Source organism: Thalassophryne amazonica, chromosome 14 (assembly GCF_902500255.1).
Source record: "Thalassophryne amazonica chromosome 14, fThaAma1.1, whole genome shotgun sequence".
Taxonomy (NCBI): domain Eukaryota; kingdom Metazoa; phylum Chordata; class Actinopteri; order Batrachoidiformes; family Batrachoididae; genus Thalassophryne; species Thalassophryne amazonica.
Window position 1 is genome coordinate 63,297,061 of NC_047116.1, and position 22,078 is coordinate 63,319,138.

Genomic DNA, 22,078 nt, shown 5'->3' on the forward strand with positions numbered 1-22,078 from the left:
GAGCTGAGTATTCCATTAACTTTAACTAGTAATGACTTCATGACTTTCTTTGCTAACAAAATTTTAACTATTAGAGAAAAAATTACTCATAACCATCCCAAAGACGTATCGTTATCTTTGGCTGCTATCAGTGATGCCGGTATTTGGTTAGACTCTTTCTCTCCGATTGTTCTGTCTGAGTTATTTTCATTAGTTACTTCATCCAAACCATCAACATGTTTATTAGACCCCATTCCTACCAGGCTGCTCAAGGAAGCCCTACCATTATTTAATGCTTCGATCTTAAATATGATCAATCTATCTTTGTTAGTTGGCTATGTACCACAGGCTTTTAAGGTGGCAGTAATTAAACCATTACTTAAAAAGCCATCACTTGACCCAGCTATCTTAGCTAATTATAGGCCAATCTCCAACCTTCCTTTTCTCTCAAAAATTCTTGAAAGGGTAGTTGTAAACAGCTAACTGATCATCTGCAGAGGAATGGTCTATTTGAAGAGTTTCAGTCAGGTTTTAGAATTCATCATGGTACAGAAACAGCATTAGTGAAGGTTACAAATGATCTTATGGCCTCGGACAGTGGACTCATCTCTGTGCTTGTTCTGTTAGACCTCAGTGCTGCTTTTGATACTGTTGACCATAAAATTTTATTACAGAGATTAGAGCATGCCATAGGTATTAAAGGCACTGCGCTGCAGTGGTTTGAATCATATTTGTCTAATAGATTACAATTTGTTCATGTAAATGGGGAATCTTCTTCACAGACTAAAGTTAATTATGGAGTTCCACAAGGTTCTGTGCTAGGACCAATTTTATTCACTTTATACATGCTTCCCTTAGGTAGTATTATTAGACGGTATTGCTTAAATTTTCATTGTTACGCAGATGATACCCAGCTTTATCTATCCATGAAGCCAGAGGACACACACCAATTAGCTAAACTGCAGGATTGTCTTACAGACATAAAGACATGGATGACCTCTAATTTCCTGCTTTTAAACTCAGATAAAACTGAAGTTATTGTACTTGGCCCCACAAATCTTAGAAACATGGTGTCTAACCAGAACCTTACTCTGGATGGCATTACCCTGACCTCTAGTAATACTGTGAGAAATCTTGGAGTCATTTTTGATCAGGATATGTCATTCAAAGCGCATATTAAACAAATATGTAGGACTGCTTTTTTGCATTTACGCAATATCTCTAAAATCAGAAAGGTCTTGTCTCAGAGTGATGCTGAAAAACTAATTCATGCATTTATTTCCTCTAGGCTGGACTATTGTAATTCATTATTATCAGGTTGTCCTAAAAGTTCCCTAAAAAGCCTTCAGTTAATTCAAAATGCTGCAGCTAGAGTACTGACGGGGACTAGAAGGAGAGAGCATATCTCACCCATATTGGCCTCTCTTCATTGGCTTCCTGTTAATTCTAGAATAGAATTTAAAGTTCTTCTTCTTACTTATAAGGTTTTGAATAATCAGGTCCCATCTTATCTTAGGGACCTCGTAGTACCATATCACCCCAATAGAGCGCTTCGCTCTCAGACTGCAGACTTACTTGTAGTTCCTAGGGTTTGTAAGAGTAGAATGGGAGGCAGAGCCTTCAGCTTTCAGGCTCCTCTCCTGTGGAACCAGCTCCCAATTCAGATCAGGGAGACAGACACCTTTTCTACTTTTAAGATTAGGCTTAAAACTTTCCTTTTTGCTAAAGCTTATAGTTAGGGCTGGATCAGGTGACCCTGAACCATCCCTTAGTTATGCTGCTATAGACGTAGACTGCTGGGGGGTTCCCATGATGCACTGTTTCTTTCTCTTTTTGCTCTGTATGCACCACTCTGCATTTAATCATTAGTGATCGATCTCTGCTCCCCTCCACAGCATGTCTTTTTCCTGGTTCTCTCCCTTAGCCCCAACCAGTCCCAGCAGAAGACTGCCCCTCCCTGAGCCTGGTTCTGCTGGAGGTTTCTTCCTGTTAAAAGGGAGTTTTTCCTTCCCACTGTAGCCAAGTGCTTGCTCACAGGGGGTCGTTTTAACCGTTGGGTTTTTACATAATTATTGTATGACCTTGCCTTACAATATAAAGCGCCTTGGGGCAACTGTTTGTTGTGATTTGGCGCTATATAAAAAAATTGATTGATTGATTGATTGAGATTCTGGGTCTGTGCTTTGGTGCTAGTTCCTACTTTTAAGAATAAAGGTGATGTGCAGAGCTGCAGTAACTACAGAGGCATAAAGATAATCAGCCACAGCATAAAGATATAGGAAAGAGTGGTCAAAGCTAGGCTTAGAAAACAGGTGAAGAGCTTTGTGCAGCAATATGATTTCATGCTGAGAAAGAGCACTACAGATGCAATATTTGCTCTACGATGGAGAACAAGGCCAGAAGGAGTTACAGTGTGTGTTTGTGGATTAAGAGAAAGCTTATGACAGGGTGCCAAGAGAAGAGTTGTGATATTGCATGGGGAAGTCTGGAGTGGCAGAGAAGTATGTGGAGGTAGGGCAGGGCATGTACAACAATAATGTGACAGCGGTGCGTTGTGCAGTAGATAGGAACGACAGACTCATTCAAGGTGGAGGTGGGATTACATCAAGGATCATCTTTGAGTGTTTTCTTGCTTGCAATGGTGATGGACAGGTTGACGGATGAGATCAGACAAGAATCTCCATGGGCTACGATGTTAACAGATGACGTGATTTGAAATTGTGAATATAGGTTGAATCTAGCCTTGGAAGGTGGAGCTATGCTCTGGAGAGCAGCAGAATGAACATACAGTAGAATAGTGCAGTTACAAGGAGTAGAAGTTGTGTAAGCAGATGATTTTAAATCAGTGGTGCCCAAAGTATTCTAGAAAGGGCCAAGAGGGTGCAGGTTTTCTTTGCAGCCACTGACTCCAGCAGGTGATTTCACTTATTAACATCACTTTGAGGAGATGGGCTGAGCTCATCAGTGAAATCATTCAGGTGTTCCAGATATACAATAGTGTTCAGAATAATAGTAGTGCTATGTGACTAAAAAGATTAATCCAGGTTTTGAGTATATTTCTTATTGTTACATGGGAAACAAGGTACCAGTAGATTCAGTAGATTCTCACAAATCCAACAAGACCAAGTATTCATGATATGCACACTCTATGGGCTATTAGTTAAAAAAAGTAGAAAAGGGGGTTTTCACAATAAAAATAGTGTGGCAGTCAGTCAGTGAGTTTGTTAATTTTGTGGAACAAACAGGTGTTTAAGGATGAAGCCAGCACCTGTTGAACATGCTTTTCTCTTTGAAAGCCTGAGGAAAATGGGACGTTCAAGATATTGTTCAGAAGAACAGCGTAGTTTGATTAAAAAGTTGATTGGAGAGGGGAAAACGTATAAGCAGATGCAAGAAATTATAGGCTGTTCATCTACAATGATCTCCAATGCTTTAAAATGGACAAAAAAACAGAGACGTGTGGAAGAAAATGGAAAACAACAATCAAAATGGATAGAAGAATAACCAGAATGGCAAAGGCTCATCCATTGATCAGCTCCAGGATGATCAAAGATAGTCTGGAGTTACCTGTAAGTGCTGTGACAGTTAGAAGACGCCTGTGTGAAGCTAATTTATTTGCAAGAATCCCCCGCAAAGTCCCTCTGTTAAATAAAAGATGTGCAGAAGAGGTTGCAATTTGCCAAAGAACACATCAACTGGCCTAAAGAGAAATGGAGGAATATTTTGTGGACTGATGAGAGTAAAATTGTTCTTTTTGGGTCCAAGGGCCGCAGACAGTTTGTGAGATGACCCCCAAACTCTGAATTCAAGCCACAGTTCACAGTGAAGACAGTGAAGCATGGTGGTGCAAGCATCATGATATGGGCATGTTTCTCCTACTATGGTGTTGGGCCTATATATCGCATACCGGGTATCATGTATCAGTTTGGATATGTCAAAATACTTGAAGAGGTCATGTTGCCTTATACTGAAGAGGACATGCCCTTGAAATGGATGTTTCAACAAGACAATGACTCCAAGCACACTAGTAAACCAGCAAAATCTTGGTTCCAAACCAACAAAATTAATGCCTCACAGATGTGAAAAAATCATGAAAAACTGTGGTTATACAACTAAATACTAGTTTAGTGATTCACAGGATTGCTAAAAAAGCAGTTTGAACATAATAGTTTTGAGTTTGTAGCGTCAACAGCAGATGCTATTATTATTGTGAACACCCCCTTTTCTACTTTTTTTTTTTACTAATAGCCCAATTTCATAGCCTTAAGAGTGTTTATATCATGAATGCTTGGTCTTGTTGGATTTGTGAGAATCTTCTGAATCCAGTGGTACCTTGTTTCCCATCTAACAATAAGAAATATACTCAAAACCTGGATTAATCTTTTTAGTCATATAACACTACTGTTATTCTGAACACTACTGTATGTGCACAACATCCTGTCATTTTAAAACTTTTGAACAGTAATGCCATGCACTCAGCAACCCGCTGTGTTGAGGTGTGTGTTGCGTAGTTTGATCAATGAGCAGTAACTCAATTGTTTGGAACCATATGGCACTTTTTGGTGTAAATGCTGGGATGCCATGGTTGCTATGGTCCGTATATGGGCACTCTAACTTCAAGTACTGAAAAATTGGTATCATTTGCTTCCTGCAGTGCAACATGTCTCCTTCACATATAGAGAACAAGGTTGTTGATTGTGGCTTGTGGATTGTTGGTCCACTCTTCTCCATTGGCTGTGCAAGTTGCTGGATATTGGCAGGAATTGAATTTGGAATCATACATGTCAATCAACAGTGTCCCACATCATACTTAATAAGCGACAAGTTTGGTGAGTTTGCAGTGCATGCAAGAACTGGGATGTTTTCAGCTTCAAGTAATTCATTAAGTGTCCTTGCAGCATGGTGCAGTGCATTATGATGTTGCACTGTCAGGTGATGGTGCGAATGAATGCATGAAAATGGACTTCAGAATCTCATCAGAATAATTTTGTGGTTTTAAATTGCCATCAACAATATGCACCTGAGTCCATTGTCTGTTATTTCCGTCATCTGAAACCATAACCCACCTGCACCAGTGGCCACTCTGCTCACAACGTTGACATCAGCAAACTGCTCCACACCAGGGCACATTTTAGAGTGGACTTTTATTGTGATCAGTTCAAGGCACAGGTGTGCAATAATCATACTTTTTAATCAGCGTCTTAATATATCACACATGGCAGATGGATGAATAATCTTGGCAAATGTGAATTCCACTTATTTGTAGGGTTTTTCTCTCCACTGTGCACTGATATGGAAGACAGGGACTTGTATCTTTATGATTTTGGTTCGAAGCTTAAAGAGGATGTAATATTAGACAAACTGCCTGTAAAATGTTCCAGATCCAGAAGGAGTCATGTAACTTTAAGAGTCTGGACTCATTCAAGAACATCTATATACTGATCTTTATGAAATTTTGTTGCTGTAGGTTGTAGATTAACCACTGCACAGGCTCTGTACCAAAGAGGTTATATATGAATACTAGAGTCCAAAGTAGAGAAGCTTGAATCTTCGACTGGACTGAGTTGCTTGACACAAGGACATTTTGCTTCAAATTGCAGAAGCTTCCTCAGCTAAACTTTTTGCTCTGGTAGTCTGACTTCTGTCTTGATTCTTGTAGAGAAGAATAACAGAAGCCACAAAAGCTGGAGTTTTTGTGCTTCTTTGTGCTTCCAGCTTTATTCTTGTCACTTTGTCCGTGATATTTGGTTCATAAACAGGTGTATGTTTCTTGCCCGTGCCTGTGTTGTCTGAGGACACAGACCATTAACTCTTCACTTACACACACCACTCACACACAGAGATGTGCACCCACGCCACTGACTTCATGAATGAAACTCGGCCAATAAAGGATAATTGTGTAAAATATAATGTTGTTGTTGTCCAGTCGGCTGCTCCCGTTTTTGTTCGGGGTCGCCGCTGGTGTTCCAAAGAGGTCTCCCATCGAAGTACGAACCAGATGCCACACTGCTTACCTTCTGAGATCTGACGGGATCAACACAGAGCAGACTGGCTGCAATTGTGTAAAATATAATATACTTATACCATGGTCAGTGAGAATTCCATGTCTAACTGGCGTGCATTATTTTTGTGTATATGCACACGTAGTTCGGTGACTTAAGTCACTGTTATAATCACTCCGCTCTGGTCATCACCATAGCAACACGCAAATCAGTTGGCACAGATCAGCTGTATTTTGACAGGTGAATGACAGAAACGCGATAAAACATGGATTTCCAAGTGAATTTTAATATTTTTGGCCAAAATAAAACATTTGAGGAATGGAAAGAGGAGGAGAGCAAATGAGAAGAACAGCAAAAGCAATGACATAAAGATTTAACATCGGACGTACTGGACAAGACTGAAGACGGGAAAGAAGAAGAGAACGGTTCTATCCTTGCAGGCTGCTGGAGTGCTCCGCATCAAAACAGCGAGCATGGTTTCTGGACCTGTTGCCAGAGTCAGCTCCACACAGCAGAGAGGGGGGCGGTGTGAGTGGCCCAATGCGGCGGGAGCCCGCAGACTCGATAAGCGCATCGGAGACAAAATATCTTGAGACTTGTATAAAATAGTCCCAAATACTCACACATATTTATCAAGTTCTGTTAACTTAAATATTTGTGTGTTAGTTCACTGTGTGGGATCATGGTACGAGTATAAGCAGATTAAACAACTCAAAGCCGTGCATTGTACGGTGTTTTAGACTCCACATCGTGCATTCAATGCATGGCTTCTCGTTGTTTAATCTTTACATAAATGTACTGTAGCAGTTTTAGGAGCCGCGCTGCATTGGAGCAGCTGCAGCAGCTCAGTCCAGCAGCACATCTTAAGAGCGCAGATCCGTATAACTTTCAACACTAATATTTCGGAATGTGTGGGTGTCAGAGTAAGTTTAATGCTTTCCTGACATAATTTAATGTTAATTAATTTTCCTGGCTCAATATCCAGGTCAAAATGGCATTTTAACAGTATTTTGCGAGTGTTTTTCTGAGTGTGTTCAGTCACGAATCCCCATGGAAAATCCATTAACATCGAGGAACTTCGTCAATATTTTGCCCGTTTAGGAGGTGTCATGTCGCTGTCCATGAAGGGACGTTCACTTTTAGTGGGTATCATTGGGAGTGCGGACTCCAGTACTCATATATAACCTTTTTGCTCTGTACTCAACGGGAATCTCTTCTTCGATGTCAGCAGAAATGCATGTGAACGTTTCGTTAATGTCAATCAGGGCATACCATACCAGCGCTGTTTTGTCCCATTGAATGGATATGTAGGTTTCCCCTGTGGTGCTTTTTGTTTGGTCACATGTAAAAACTGCAGTCGCACTCAGGAGCAGCACAAATTAACCATACCAAGAGTATTTAGAAGAAGTGGTCTGTGGATTTTCTCATACGTCTGAGAAATCAGAAAGGCGGTGGAAAGCAAAAAGTGAAACAGAGGCGTGTTGTGCTTGTGTAATAACTATTTCAACATTAAAAACAGCATTTAACATTTTACAGTATCACATCCAGTCATGGCTGTTTATATTTATTGAGCACATTTTGCATGCACAATCTTCAACAACAAAAAAAGAAAAAAACAAAAAACATGCAACCTGTTTTCCGGAGGCACATGGGAGATGCAAGCTGAGATTTGATCTACTTTCTTTTATGAAAATCCTTCTGACATGACGCAAAAGTTACACGATGCAGTTTCTCTCATCACAGCAACAGATCTCTGTATCCCCTTCAGAGTTGTCATAGGTGTCTTGGTGGCGTCCCTCACTAGTTTCCTGCACTGTTACTTAGGTTTTGAAAACTACCTACTCTAGACAGATTTATGTAGTGGTGGGCACAGCTAACCAAAAAGTTAGGTTTGATAACCGTTAATCCGCCAACTGAAAAGTTAGCTTTTATGAAGTTAGTTCGATAAACCCATAAAAAAAAAAAAAAAAAGCAGAAGTTACAAATAAAAGCTAAACCGATAACTTGCTGTATTAATTTTAGTGCACTGGCAGCTACTGACAACAATGAGTCAGTGCTTCTGTCTCAGGTCAGCCTTTGCTCAGCAAAAGAGACCTGTGACCAGAGATACATGAAAGAGAAGCGAGAAAGGAAGCGAGAGGAAAAATATATACTTGCTGGTGTATCACAGAAGTCATGCACAGGCAGACAGTTTTGACTTGTGGTTAAAATTTTAAACAAACTAATTCAAGTTATTGAAATTAACGTCACGTGTGTTGTTTTACAAAGTGAAAATATTGTCTTTTCCTACTTCTGCCACAAGCAGGTGCTTCTAATGTAAGACATGCACAAACAGACGGAGACGGTGGCGGACATCAAAGCAATTCTCTTTTCACTCATGGTAACGGCAACATGAGACGACTAAACTGACTAAATCAAATGAACTATAAAAACACAATAAATCTAAAAATAACAAAAACAACAATGTTTAACTAACATGAACCACATTAACGGCCCCTTCACATTTAGTGTGAAGTTTGGACGAATTGCGCACTTAGTGCACGACACAGGAATCATGTGGAAACCGTGTGAAATCTGTTGATACAACTATTTACGCACACCAGTGGCTGAAAGACAGAGTATGTGCTGTGCAAACCCATCGAACCCTTTTGCGGTAGGTGTCAGCCAAATCCCAGGTGACATACACGAACATCTAACACTGCTCACATGGCACTTAGAAAATGTGTGGACAGTCGCACTCTTGGCATGATAACATACTGCAGACAGCCACTGTTGTACACACAGAGAAATTTGTCTAAGTTCCCCATGAGTGTGGCTTTGGTGTGTGCGCTGAGAACTGACAGGAGGTGTGGTTATGACCTACTATGTTTGGACAGACGTGGACTAACAACTGTACACTGTGAGGCGCATGTATCTGATTGCTGTACTTATGTGGACATAAATAAAAACATATATGGCCGCGGCGACAAGCTGCAGCGAGCGAGCATGCGCACGGAGCATTCACAGACTGCTAGGTTGAAACAGACCATCAGATCAGAACATGCAGCGGGCGATCTGACCGTCACCCACATGATGAGAGCCCTGTTCCACATGATGTATGCAGTGAAATGTATTGAAATGTATAATGTACCTTCTTTGCTGTGGTGCGCCATCCGCAAGACATGCGTGTTGGGCATGTTGGGTTGACTGAACGCACCGGACCAGTAGATGTGGGCATGATCACAGCCCGCTGCTTCTCATTCATGTCATTCCATGACTATGTCAGTGACCATAGGTCATTTACAGGGGGAACAGATAGATTTGTATTGTTCACTTGATAAATGCAGTGTTTTTATATGGTATGTGATTTTATTTATTTTGGGTTTTTTTTTGTAATGCTTCCATGTTCTTTCTGATATGAGACAGATTTCTACAGCTTTCAAAAAACAGCTGCATAGCTCAGTGGTAAAGTTGCTAACTAGTAATCAGAGCTTTTGGAAGGTGCTGATTTGCATCCAGTGGGTGGTGTGTGCTTTTCTTTCTTTTTTTTTTTTGTGTATGCCACATAAGTGGTGCAATGTGGTCCCACAGGTACCGGCTGGTTTTATTTTTTTATTTATTCCACATGAGCAGCACGATGTGGTACCATAGATATGACTGTTTTTTTGTTGTTTTTTTTTCCACATAAGTGGCGTGATGTGGCGCACCTCGCACTGTTCCTGCCCGAATGACACTGTCACGTGCATGAGTTCTCACACCAGGATTGTGCACGCCTGCCAGTCGGTGTGATGTGCGCAAATTCAAACTGTTTCGCGCTGTTTCATCGTATTTGTCCAAATGTCGTCCAAACTTTGCACTGTGTGTGAACGGGCCTTAACATTTAAAACCCCAAAACCCTTAATTCCCATGGCGCATTGCAGCACAATGTCCATTGTTTACTGGTTTGTTAAAATTGCTAATTTCTCCAAAAATATTAGTCCTATCAACTTTCCATTTTCACAGCATTCATCCTTTACCCAAAATACATAAGCACACCAAACAGCAAATGCCAGCTCTCTCCGGTTTCAGCGTGATCAAAGCCATACACCTGCAGGCACCCATGCACACAGAAGCCACTTGACTATTATCATATAGATGATGTCCCTTGGTTTTGCAGATACCTTTGCAAGAGAAAGATTGGCCAAGTCTTTAGGGTCATGGTGCTTCCTGTCTTAATGTATGGTTGTGAGACTTGGATGTTACACTCCTATTCCATGAAGTGCCATTCCTTCCTGTGTCATCCAGGATAGCAAATCGGGGCATGATTTGAAGAATCACACTAATTCCTTGATCAGGTCTGGTTTGTTAAAATTGCTAATTTCTCCAAAAATATTAGTCCTATCAACTTTCCATTTTCACAGCATTCATCCTTGACCCAAAATACATAAGCACACCAAACAGCAAATGCCAGCTCTCTCCGGTTTCAGCGTGATCAAAGCCATACACCTGCAGGCACCCATGCACACAGAAGCCACTTGGATATTATCATATAGATGATGTCCCTTGGTTTTGCAGATACCTTTGCAAAAGAAAGAAGGTCCAAGTCTTTAGGGTCATGGTGCTTCCTGTCTTACTGTATGGTTGTGAGACTTGGATATTACACTCCTATTCCATGAAGTGCCATTCCTTCCTGTATCATCCAGGATAGCAAATCAGGGCACGTTTTAAAGAATCACACTAATTCCTTGATCAAACTTGTGTCAATCTTGACCAAATTTGGTATGCGCAGTACTTACGGATACCATCGGCACCAGTTTTGAAATTGGAGTGAAATTTACAAGGTGTTCCAAAATTTCATCACAGTTCCATACACAATCATTTCATAGTCTTCATAGTCTTCATCGTCTTAACAGATTCAATCATGTTTGAACATGGGGGATTCTTAGTGAGTAGAGCTTGATACTTGTTTGATTGTGCTCCATCAGGGTAAGAATTAGAAACAAAAGCTGCGTTTGGGTGGTTCTGGCTGAAACCACCCTGAAGCTTTGCTTTTGTTTTTGAATGACTTGCCAGGTATGTGCTTTATAAGACAGCTAGTTGCCAGGTCTGCAGATTATGTCTGCCTGATAGGAGACATGCCTGTTCATCTTATTTTTGGAATTTTTTCTGGATCATGGGGTGTCCAGTGGAATAAGGGTGTTAGAGGCCTGTTCCATGGAACGTCGTTCCTTCCCAGTTTGTCCCGAATAGTAAATGGGGGCATGCTTTGAAGCATTGTATTAACTTCTTGATCTATCTTTGTCCATCTTGAACAAATTTGGTATACAGTTACAGCCATCATCGGCACCAGATTTGAAACTGGGATCCTGTTATTGAAAAACTGGATCATTCAGTTTAACACGCTACTTAAGCAACAAGTGACAGACTGGCGTCCTGTCCTGGGTGTACCCCACCTTGCACTCTTTGACTGCTGGGATAGGCTCCAGCACCCTGTGACTCTTAATTGGACTAAGCGGTTGTAGATGAATGAGTGAGTGAGTTAAGGAACAAGCGTGGGGTTGGTGGGGTGGAATTGGAGCCTATCTGAGGCACTCAGTGGGCAACAGGCAGGGTACACTCTTGACAGGTCACTGGTCCATCGCATTGTCGACACATCTACAGTCTCACTCACACCTATGGCCATGAGGCTAAAAACCCAAAGGCTCCATCCAGCATCTGTCACTAGAACATCTTTTGGCTTTGGGGAGTGAAGTTTAATTTACCGCATAGCACCACCTGCTGGCCACTGTTACACAAACGCCACATGGAAAGGACAAGATCAAATGTGAATTTGGGACCTTCTTGCTGTGAGGCAACAGTGCTCAACATGTAACTATACCACTGTACAAGCTATTTAAAATTAAGATTATTAATTCAAATCAGATGGACACATCATCGTATCCAAGTCAGTGAATATGTCTTTAACTTCATTTATACAACCCCTGGTAAATATTATGGAATCCCCGGCCTCAGAGGATGTTCATTCAGTTGTTTAATTTTGTAGAAAAAAAGCAGATCATACACATGACACAAAATTAAAGTCATTTCAAATGGCAACTTTCTGGCTTTAAGAAACACTATAAGAAATCAAGAAAAAAAGATTGTGGCAGTCAGTAACGGTTACTTTTTTAGACTAAGCAGAGGAAAAAAAATATGGAATCACTCAATTCTGAGGAAAAAATTATGGAATCACCCTGTAAATTTTCATCCCCCAAATTAACACCTGCATCAAATCAGATCTGCTTATTGACATTGACCCTATGCCATGACATTGACCCTATGTGTCTTTTTGCAAGGAATGTTTTTGCAGTTTTTGCTCTATGGCAAGATGCATTATCATCTTGAAAAATGATTTCATCATCCCCAAACATCCTTTCAATTGTCCAAAATATCAACATAAACTTGTGCATTTATTGATGATGTAATGACAGCCATCTCCCCAGTGCCTTTACCTGACATGCAGCCCCATATCATCAATGACTGTGGAAATTTACATGTTCTCTTCAGGCAGTCATCTTTATAAATCTCATTGGAAAGGCACCAAACAAAAGTTCCAGCATCATCACCTTGCCCAATGCAGATTCGAGATTCATCACTGAATATGACTTTCATCCAGTCATCCACAGTCCACAATTGCTTTTCCTTAGCCCATTGTAACCTTGTTTTTTTCTGTTTAGGTGTTAATGATGCCTTTCGTTTAGCTTTTCTGTATGTAAATCCCATTTCCTTTAGGCAGTTTCTTACAGTTTGGTCACAGACGTTGACTCCAGTTTCCTCCCATTCGTTCCTCATTTGTTTTGTTGTACATTTTTTGATTTTTGAGACATATTGCTTTAAGTTTTCTGTCTTGACGCTTTGATGTCTTCCTTGGTCTACCAGTATGTTTGCCTTTAACAACCTTCCCATGTTGTTTGTATTTGGTCCAGAGTTTAGACACAGCTGACTGTGAACAACCAACATCTTTTGCAACATTGCGTGATGATTTACTCTCTTTTAAGAGTTTGATAATCCTCTCCTTTGTTTCAATTGACATCTCTCGTGTTGGAGCCATGATTCATGTCAGTCCACTTGGTGCAACAGCTCTCCAAGGTGTGTTCACTCCTTTTTAGATGCAGACTAACGAGCAGATCTGATATGATGCAGGTGTTAGTTTTGGGGATGAAAATTTACAGGGTGATTCCATAATTTTTTCCTCAGAATTGAGTGATTCCATATTTTTTTCCTCTGCTTGGTCTAAAAAAGTAACCGTTACTGACTGCCACAATCTTTTTTTCTTGATTTCTTATAGTGTTTCTTAAAGCCAGAAAGTTGCCATTTGAAATGACTTTAGTTTTGTGTCATGTCTGTGATCTGCTTTTTTTCTACAAAATTAAACAACTGAATGAACATCCTCCGAGGCCGGTGATTCCATAATTTTTGCCAGGGGTTGTAGCAGCCATTAAGGATTAAAAATATGGCAAGAGTAGGCAACAAGGATACTAGTGAGGGAAACCACTAAGGCACCAATGACAACTCTCAAGGATTTACCAGCATCTGTGACTGTGGAAACTACGTCTTTGCAATTTTGGTCTATTGCATCATTAGTCACAATGTGGTGGAGTTGGTGTGCATAACCATTCATGATGATCATAGAAGATGATAGAAAACAGATCAAATCGAGGCTTGAGTCTCCGTGTGGTTTCTGGCAAACTGTAGCTGAAATCTGACATCTTCTTTTCATTGTTCAAATGTTTTTGAACCAGACTGTATAAATTCCTCAATTTAGATAGGTCAGATCATTATGGTTTTATCAGAATCTATGGCTTGATTCACACGAACCTTTGAAGTGGTATTAGATTTATTTATTTATTTTCTTTTTAGTTCTATGAAAAAAATGCAGTTGTTATTTTGTATTTTTGACAGAATTGCACTTTAAAGCAAACTCACTTATCCTGCAACACCATGTTAAAAGATTGTGTATAAAAAATGGAAATATGGTAATAACAAGTTTAACAGCGAGCAATCAGTTAAGAAAAATAGGAAGCCAAACTTTGAAAGGCCCTTTTATTACCAGCTGTAATTGTGTAGTCTCTTGAGCTGTGACATGTATTATTTGTTCTGGCCCCACTTACACGGTTCACTGCTGGAATACAACATAGATCTTGTTATAGGTGCAGAATGCACAAATACAGCATCAGCACCACCCTAATCCCCGAAAGCTATCATTTGTATGGCATGTCGAGGTGCACCTGTTTGGGGAGCTAGGTATCTTGCTGATGCGGATGGTTTTTCAGCACAGTCTGGTCTTGGGTTCAAAGGCCAGTCCATCTCTTCCCTGACTTGACTTGTGCAGATTAAGTCTGCTCCCTGCAGCTTTCCAGCTATAGGTCGTTATCTTTGGAAGCTGTTGGACCTTCATCCTCCCACAGTCACAGCGAGACAGCAGGCTGAGCCTACCATGTCAAATATGCACAGACCTGAGCTGGCTACATTTGCAATGCTTAAAATGGTAATTCATGAGATACTTGCTTACAGATATAGGGCAGTACTCTGATGTTTTCCATTCCCATCATACGAGAGAGAAAAAGTGAATGCACCTTAAACCTTTTATTTTTTCATGAGTGTTCCAGGCTCCCTGTGTCTTTTGGAATTGATTTTCAAACCTTCTCTACAGTTCTTGTGCACTAAATGTTTTGGCTGCATGCATTACACATTGTCTATCATTTTAAGTCTACTCACACAGCCTCAGGTTCGATGCAGCATGCCTTCCAAATGTCCCTGATATTACCACAAAGGAAATAGGAAATGCAGCTGCTTATTGCTTTTGCCTCAAGGTTATGGGGCCTCTATGTTTCAGTAAAGCAGGCTCAACTGACGCTTTGGAACACTGGCCTTTTTCAAAGTCTTGTTTCATAGAAAGCACATTCTACTCCCATTTAATGTATTGTTTAAACTTCTTTGTATTTGTTTTCTGCCAATTTTATTCTTTGATCAGTGTTTTATTGCAGTTTTAGAGCTTCTGTCAGTTCCTCAATTGAACAAATAATGTGGATCTGTGGTGACTGTTGCAGCTTAAAGTTTGAGGCCCATTCTGAAACAGAGCTTTACTGGCATCACCAATGATGAGGCTTTTTGAATACGTCATTCTTAACAAAACATTGAAACATAAAGTGTTTTTATTCAATATTAAAAACTGTGATTCTCCCACCAGTAAACAAGGCAGCGTCTTATAAACTGTGCATTTGTTTTAAGATTTTGCATGTATAATCTTACATATATTTTAGCAGATTAAATTGATACAGCCTTATTCCAAAATGGAGTATTTTTTCCACTCTAAATTTGACTCACAACAACTCATAAGGAAAAGATGAAAAAGTTTGATTTTTTTTTTTTTTTTTGCAATTTGTTAACATTTTACAAACAAATCATGAGTGGTGTTCTGTTACACCACTAGTGCAGTCATTTTGGAATTGGCGGGGTCCGCCATTATTGTTAACAGTTTCACTGACCGCTGGTGCTTATAGAACCCCTTGCTTAATATAGTCCCACAGAATAGTTTAACAACAATAAAATTTGGAATTCATCACATTTTGATCAAGTAAATATTACTTGAGTGCTTTTTGGGGAATTTGTTAGTTGAAAATAAGTCAGTGTTTTTGCCTGCTTGAGTTCCTCAGGCTGGCCAATATTGGCTGAAAATAAAATGGAACCTAAATAATGTATGTACTGTAGCTGCAGCATTAATATACAAAACAAATCAAGTCATGTACATATAAAATAAGGGCAGAATTGCATTGTGCATTTTGATCAAAAGATCATCAGTGCAGTAAGAACATTTTATGCCTTGTAGCTATGAACATATTGTATGCCAAAGGTAAAATTATACTCTGTGGAAGTTACACCAAAAGCTTTTGATTTGATGTTAAGAATATGCATGAGGTCAGAAGAGGTATTTATTCTTTGATAAGAGTTTAAAGAAATGGTACAACTGCGCTGCCTACTTCCACATTCATCCTGCAGTGTTTCAGCTGTTGCTATTGACCCTCTGTCTCTCTGCAGAATGATCTTCTTCACTGACTACGGGAATGTGGCCAAGGTGGAGCGCTGCAACATGGATGGCACCAACCGAACCCGTCTGGTGGATTATAAAATTGAGCAGCCCACTGCTGTGGCATTGGATGTGGTAAAGAAGCTGGTGTACTGGGCAGATGCCTACATGGATTACATTGATGTGGTGGATTACAACGGCAAGAACAGACACAGCATTATCCACGGGAGTCAAGTGAGTGTCATGTTTCACTGTAAGTGCTGCATTTTGTCTTGCATCATGAGCCCCTGGGATCAAATGTGAAGGAAAATCAGAATAGAGGATTAGCTTCACTTATCACACTGTGCACTTTCTCAATTTTAAATCCAAATGAATACATGAGAGGGAGTTTCTTGACTAATTTTCTGAGTTATAGTGCAGCGGCTAAGAGAATATTTAGAGCAAAATCGTGCAAATGGTGATACAATCACCAAAGTTGGCACAACTACTCCTTAGACATTATTCTTATGAACAAACCGGAGTAGTTGTGCCAACCTTGGTGCTTGTATCACCATTTGCACGATTGTTTCAGTTATCTGCTGCACTATTAAGGCACTGCGCTTTATCACTGAGAGAGGGGTGCTGATTTCATTGCTTGTTGTTACAATTCACTCGTCATTTTCAAAGAAAACTGATGAGTTGAGAATGGAGGGTTTATTGAATTGAAGAAATTGAAGCGAGGCTGATCTTCCAAATAACCATATCAATAGTCTCTCTCCTCTAGTATACTTGCATGTCTTTCATCAGACATTTTTAATATTCATAAAAAGACCTTTCAAGCAACTTAGCCTAGATTTCCAACCACTCTGATTTAAGAAAAATGGGCATTTCAAGTCTCGCGTTGTGTTTACAGATGCTCTTGGTATAATGAAGTGTGCTTCATTAGCTTGTGGCCTCTTCCAACAAACATATTTCATGTAATATATTTTAAGTGCTGTGAAGTTCTTTTCCTCTTGCTTTTTGCAGCTAATAATGTCAGTGGTGAAATTTAACAAGTGAGCTCTTGTTTTTGTGAGGTAGAAAGAGTTGATCATTTTTAATAACAAAGAGCAGTCTGTAGGAGAAGCTGGGGCACAGTGGATCAGAAATGTTGTTTTGTGGCAGCATAAACACATTATGCATAGGTTTAGGTCATTCTATTGTGGATTTAATACAACACATTATTGTTTATAAGGCTGTGTTATTTATGTCTCCCCAAGTGTAATTTACAGGTGTTTAAAATCAATTTTATTTATTTATTCATTTATTTATTTTTTCACTGTGCCCTGAACATTAATTCACGGTCACAGTGACTCAGTGTCTGGGGCACAGTGAATACACACAGAATATAACAAAAAAACACATGATTATAAAGATTCCTTCAAAGTTATTAAATGTATGCTGATGCATATATAAACTATAATCCAGCAAACCAGCTATGTAATGTGTAAGTGTCTTATATAGTGATTTAAGTCCTTTAGAAACTATTATGAATACAACTGTCATAATTTCTGTTCAAATGTGAAAACAGTTGTTCATATACACAAATTATAGAAATAATTAATGGAAAAATAAATATATAAGCTTCAACAAGTAATATTTCCCATCCACTTGATACTGCACTCAAAAAAATAACTTGCTCAGGAAACATAAAAAAAAAAATATATATATATAAGTATTCCCACCCAAGGAAAGTGTGTTAACCTAGCCACAAACAGTTTTGCTGACTGACCTAAGTGTTGGGTCATCATAATGACTTTGCGTTCCTGTTACCTAATTTCCATGGTTCAGGCCAACTAGTTTTGAAAAGGTAAATGCAGACCTAAATGTACATTTTTGGGGTCAACATGATGAATTTGTGTTACGGTTACTCAATTACAATAATTTAGGCCAACTAGATTTGTATGGTAAATGTCACAAAAATAAAAAGTAGCTGCTTCCTTGTTTGCACTCAGGGTCGCCACAGGAAATGCAAGGTGGATCTGCATGTTAAATTTGCACAGGTTCTACACCAGATGCCCTTCCTGATGCAATTCCACATTACATGGATAAATGTGGCAGGGATGGGTTTTGAACCGGGAACCTTTTGTACTGAAACCAAGTGCACTAACCACTTGGCCACTCACCCCTGGCTTATAAGTGCTTACAACTACTTTTAAAATAGTACAGTTACATATCAGCTTAACTTTGCTGGGTTGGATCAGCACAGTTTATGCAGAGACACCTTGGATTTGCTGTGGCAACCCCAAGTGCAAACAAGCGAGCAGCCAAAGGGACTTACTGTTTTTTTTTTTTTTATCTTTACAAATCTCGTTGGCCTTACCCATGGTAATTAAGTAACAGTAATGCAAATTCGTCATGTTGACCCAATAAATTTACATTTAGGTCACTCAGCAAAATTGTTTCTTGTTACGTTAACGCATTTTACTTGGGTGGGAATACTTTCCATGATTTTATTATGTTCACTGAGCAAGTTAGATTTTAAGCTGTTGCATGTTATGTTAAAACTACATGATTTGAATGTGTTCACCCGTAAAACTTGATTCTATATCGTAGAAGCTACATGTTAAACTTTCGTTCATGTAACATAAAAACCAACAACACCTATGTTGGTTTTTTTTGAGTGGCTTAGTAAATCACTTTCTAGACTAAGTCACTGTGCCCGGGTGCATGTGACACACGAGTCATGTTATCAAATAGCTGATAGTCTGGAGAAGACATAACGCATGCTCATCAGTTGGATGAGGTAGTCTTCTAACAGCAACGTAATAGTTTTTCGGGCCACCTTTCCTCTGTTGTGAGAAATAAATACAAAGGCACTGACATCCACAAAATTTACTTTTGATAGGAAAAAATGACTTCACTTCCCACTTAGTTTTACCCATAATGTATCCAAAAAGAAAACACTAATTCATAAGGGGGATATCTTTATGCATAAAAATATGACATAACGTCTGCAAATATATATGTAGTTTTGCTGATACAGCTACTGATTCACTGTGCACCGTGATTCACCGTGCCCTGGTTTCCCCTATGGATGTACTGGGAGTGCCACAAGGAGCAGGGGCAGAAATGGTGAATTTTTCTCAGTTTTCACTGAGAAAAATTCAACATTTCTGCTGTGAAAGTTCTAACATTTTCTGACTCACACACTGTTCACTACTTATATGAACTGGGTGTTGAGTAGGGTTGTGGAGACCAGTGGTTTAGGTACTTTAATTTGGTGAGGAAAGGTTTACTGACCTTGACTTCTTGGACAATGTTGTGATCTTTCACAAATGAATGGATACCTTGATTGCAGTAGTCGATAAGCTGAGCAATGAATCAAAGTTTCTGTGATTGCAATGGAATGGATCAAGACTAAGATTTAAGCTTTCAATATATTCCTGAACTCAGCCATCAGAACACTATCTGTATGAAGTGAACCTGTTGTCCTTGTAGAACCTACTTAGCTTGCCTCTACTGGTGGTTGGCTCTCACTGCGGTATTGTATCACTTCCTGTTCCGGAGCACAGCGGTGTTTTGCTGTATCTGTTAGCTGTTTAATCTGCGCAGTTAGATTGATCTAGTTACCTAGATAACGATTTGTTTCACAGTGTTATCTTCACGTGCCTTAACTAAAGCACTCCCTCTGCTGAATCACCTCTAAATTATTTACACGTTATTCACTTTGCGTATTTTTAGGAATCCGCTAGCTTAGCGCAGCTACTAGCTCTTAGCCGGTTTAGCATGGCGGCTTCTCCTGTCTCTCCCGCACTTTTCTGCTCTGGGTGTGAAATGTTTAGTTATTCCTCGGCCTCCTTTAGCAGTAACGGTACTTGTAATAAGTGTAGCTTATTCGTAGCTTTGGAGGCCAGGCTGGGCGAATTGGAGACTCGGCTCCGCACCGTGGAAAATTTTACAGCTAGCCAGGCCCCTGTAGTCGGTGCGGACCAAGGTAGCTTAGCCGCCGTTAGTTTCCCTCTGGCAGATCCCGAGCAGCCGGGAAAGCAGGCAGACTGGGTGACTGTGAGGAGGAAGCGTAGTCCTAAACAGAAGCCCCGTGTACACCGCCAACCCATTCACATTTCTAACCGTTTTTCCCCACTCGGCGACACACCCGCCGAGGAACAAACTCTGGTTATTGGCGACTCTGTTTTGAGAAATGTGAAGTTAGCAACACCAGCAACCATAGTTAATTGTCTTCCGGGGGCCAGAGCAGGCGACATTGAAGGAAATTTGAAACTGCTGGCTAAGGCTAAGCGTAAATTTGGTAAGATTGTAATTCACGTCGGCAGTAATGACACCCGGTTACGCCAATCGGAGGTCACTAAAATTAACATTGAATCGGTGTGTAACTTTGCAAAAACAATGTCGGACTCTGTAGTTTTCTCTGGGCCCCTCCCCAATCGGACCGGGAGTGACATGTTTAGCCGCATGTTCTCCTTGAATTGCTGGCTGTCTGAGTGGTGTCCAAAAAATGAGGTGGGCTTCATAGATAATTGGCAAAGCTTCTGGGGAAAACCTGGTCTTGTTAGGAGAGACGGCATCCATCCCACTTTGGATGGAGCAGCTCTCATTTCTAGAAATCTGGCCAATTTTCTTAAATCCTCCAAACCGTGACTATCCAGGGTTGGGACCAGGAAGCAGAGTTGTAGTCTTACACACCTCTCTGCAGCTTCTCTCCCCCTGCCATCCCCTCATTGCCCCATCCCCATAGAGACGGTGCCTGCTCCCAGACTACCAATAACCAGCAAAAATCTATTTAAGCATAAAAATTCAAAAAGAAAAAATAATATAGCACCTTCAACTGCACCACAGACTAAAACAGTTAAATGTGGTCTATTAAACATTAGGTCTCTCTCTTCTAAGTCCCTGTTAGTAAATGATATAATAATTGATCAACATATTGATTTATTCTGCCTTACAGAAACCTGGTTACAGCAGGATGAATATGTTAGTTTAAATGAGTCAACACCCCCAAGTCACACTAACTGCCAGAACGCTTGTAGCACGGGCCGAGGTGGAGGATTAGCAGCAATCTTCCATTCCAGCTTATTAATTAATCAAAAACCCAGACAGAGCTTTAATTCATTTGAAAGCTTGACTCTTAGTCTTGTCCATCCAAATTGGAAGTCCCAAAATCCAGTTTTATTTGTTGTTATCTATCGTCCTCCTGGTCGTTACTGTGAGTTTCTCTGTGAATTTTCAGAACTTTTGTCTGACTTAGTGCTTAGCTCAGATAAGATAATTATAGTGGGCGATTTTAACATCCACACAGATGCTGAGAATGACAGCCTCAACACTGCATTTAATCTATTATTAGACTCAATTGGCTTTGCTCAAAATGTAAATGAGTCCACCCACCACTTTAATCATATCTTAGATCTTGTTCTGACTTATGGTATGGAAATTGAAGACTTAACAGTATTCCCTGAAAACTTTCTTCTGTCTGATAATTTCTTAATAACATTTACATTTACTCTGATGGACTACCCAGCAGTGGGGAATAAGTTTCATTACACTAGAAGTCTTTCAGAAAGCGCTGTAACTAGGTTTAAGGATATGTTTCCTTCTTTATGTTCCCTAATGCCATATACCAACACAGTGCAGAGTAGCTACCTAAACTCTGTAAGTGAGATAGAGTATCTCGTCAATAGTTTTACATCATCATTGAAGACAACTTTGGATGCTGTAGCTCCTCTGAAAAAGAGAGCTTTAAATCAGAAGTGCTTGACTCCGTGGTATAACTCACAAACTCGCAGCTTAAAGCAGATAACCCGTAAGTTGGAGAGGAAATGGCATCTCACTAATTTAGAAGATTGTCACTTAGCCTGGAAAAAGTCTGTTGCTCTATAAAAAAGCCCTCCGTAAAGCTAGGACATCTTACTACTCATCACTAATTAAAGAGAATAAGAACAACCCCAGGTTTCTTTTCAGCACTGTAGCCAGGCTGACAAAGAGTCAGAGCTCTATTGAGCCGGGTATTCCTTTAACTTTAACTAGTAATGACTTCATGACTTTCTTTGCTAATAAAATTTTAACTATTAGAGAAAAAATTACTCATAACCATCCC

The 22,078-nt window shown here is 40.0% G+C and overlaps 1 protein-coding gene across 1 annotated transcript in view; it reads left to right on the top strand.

Moving 5' to 3' along the window:
- Positions 1 to 22,078, top strand: part of lrp1bb (low density lipoprotein receptor-related protein 1Bb) — a 1,555,752-nt gene that overhangs the window by 592,225 nt on the left and 941,449 nt on the right. The window contains exon 8 of the mRNA XM_034186395.1: positions 16,017 to 16,239. Coding sequence (XP_034042286.1) covers positions 16,017 to 16,239 — 223 coding nt within the window. The remainder of the gene's footprint in view (positions 1 to 16,016; positions 16,240 to 22,078) is intronic.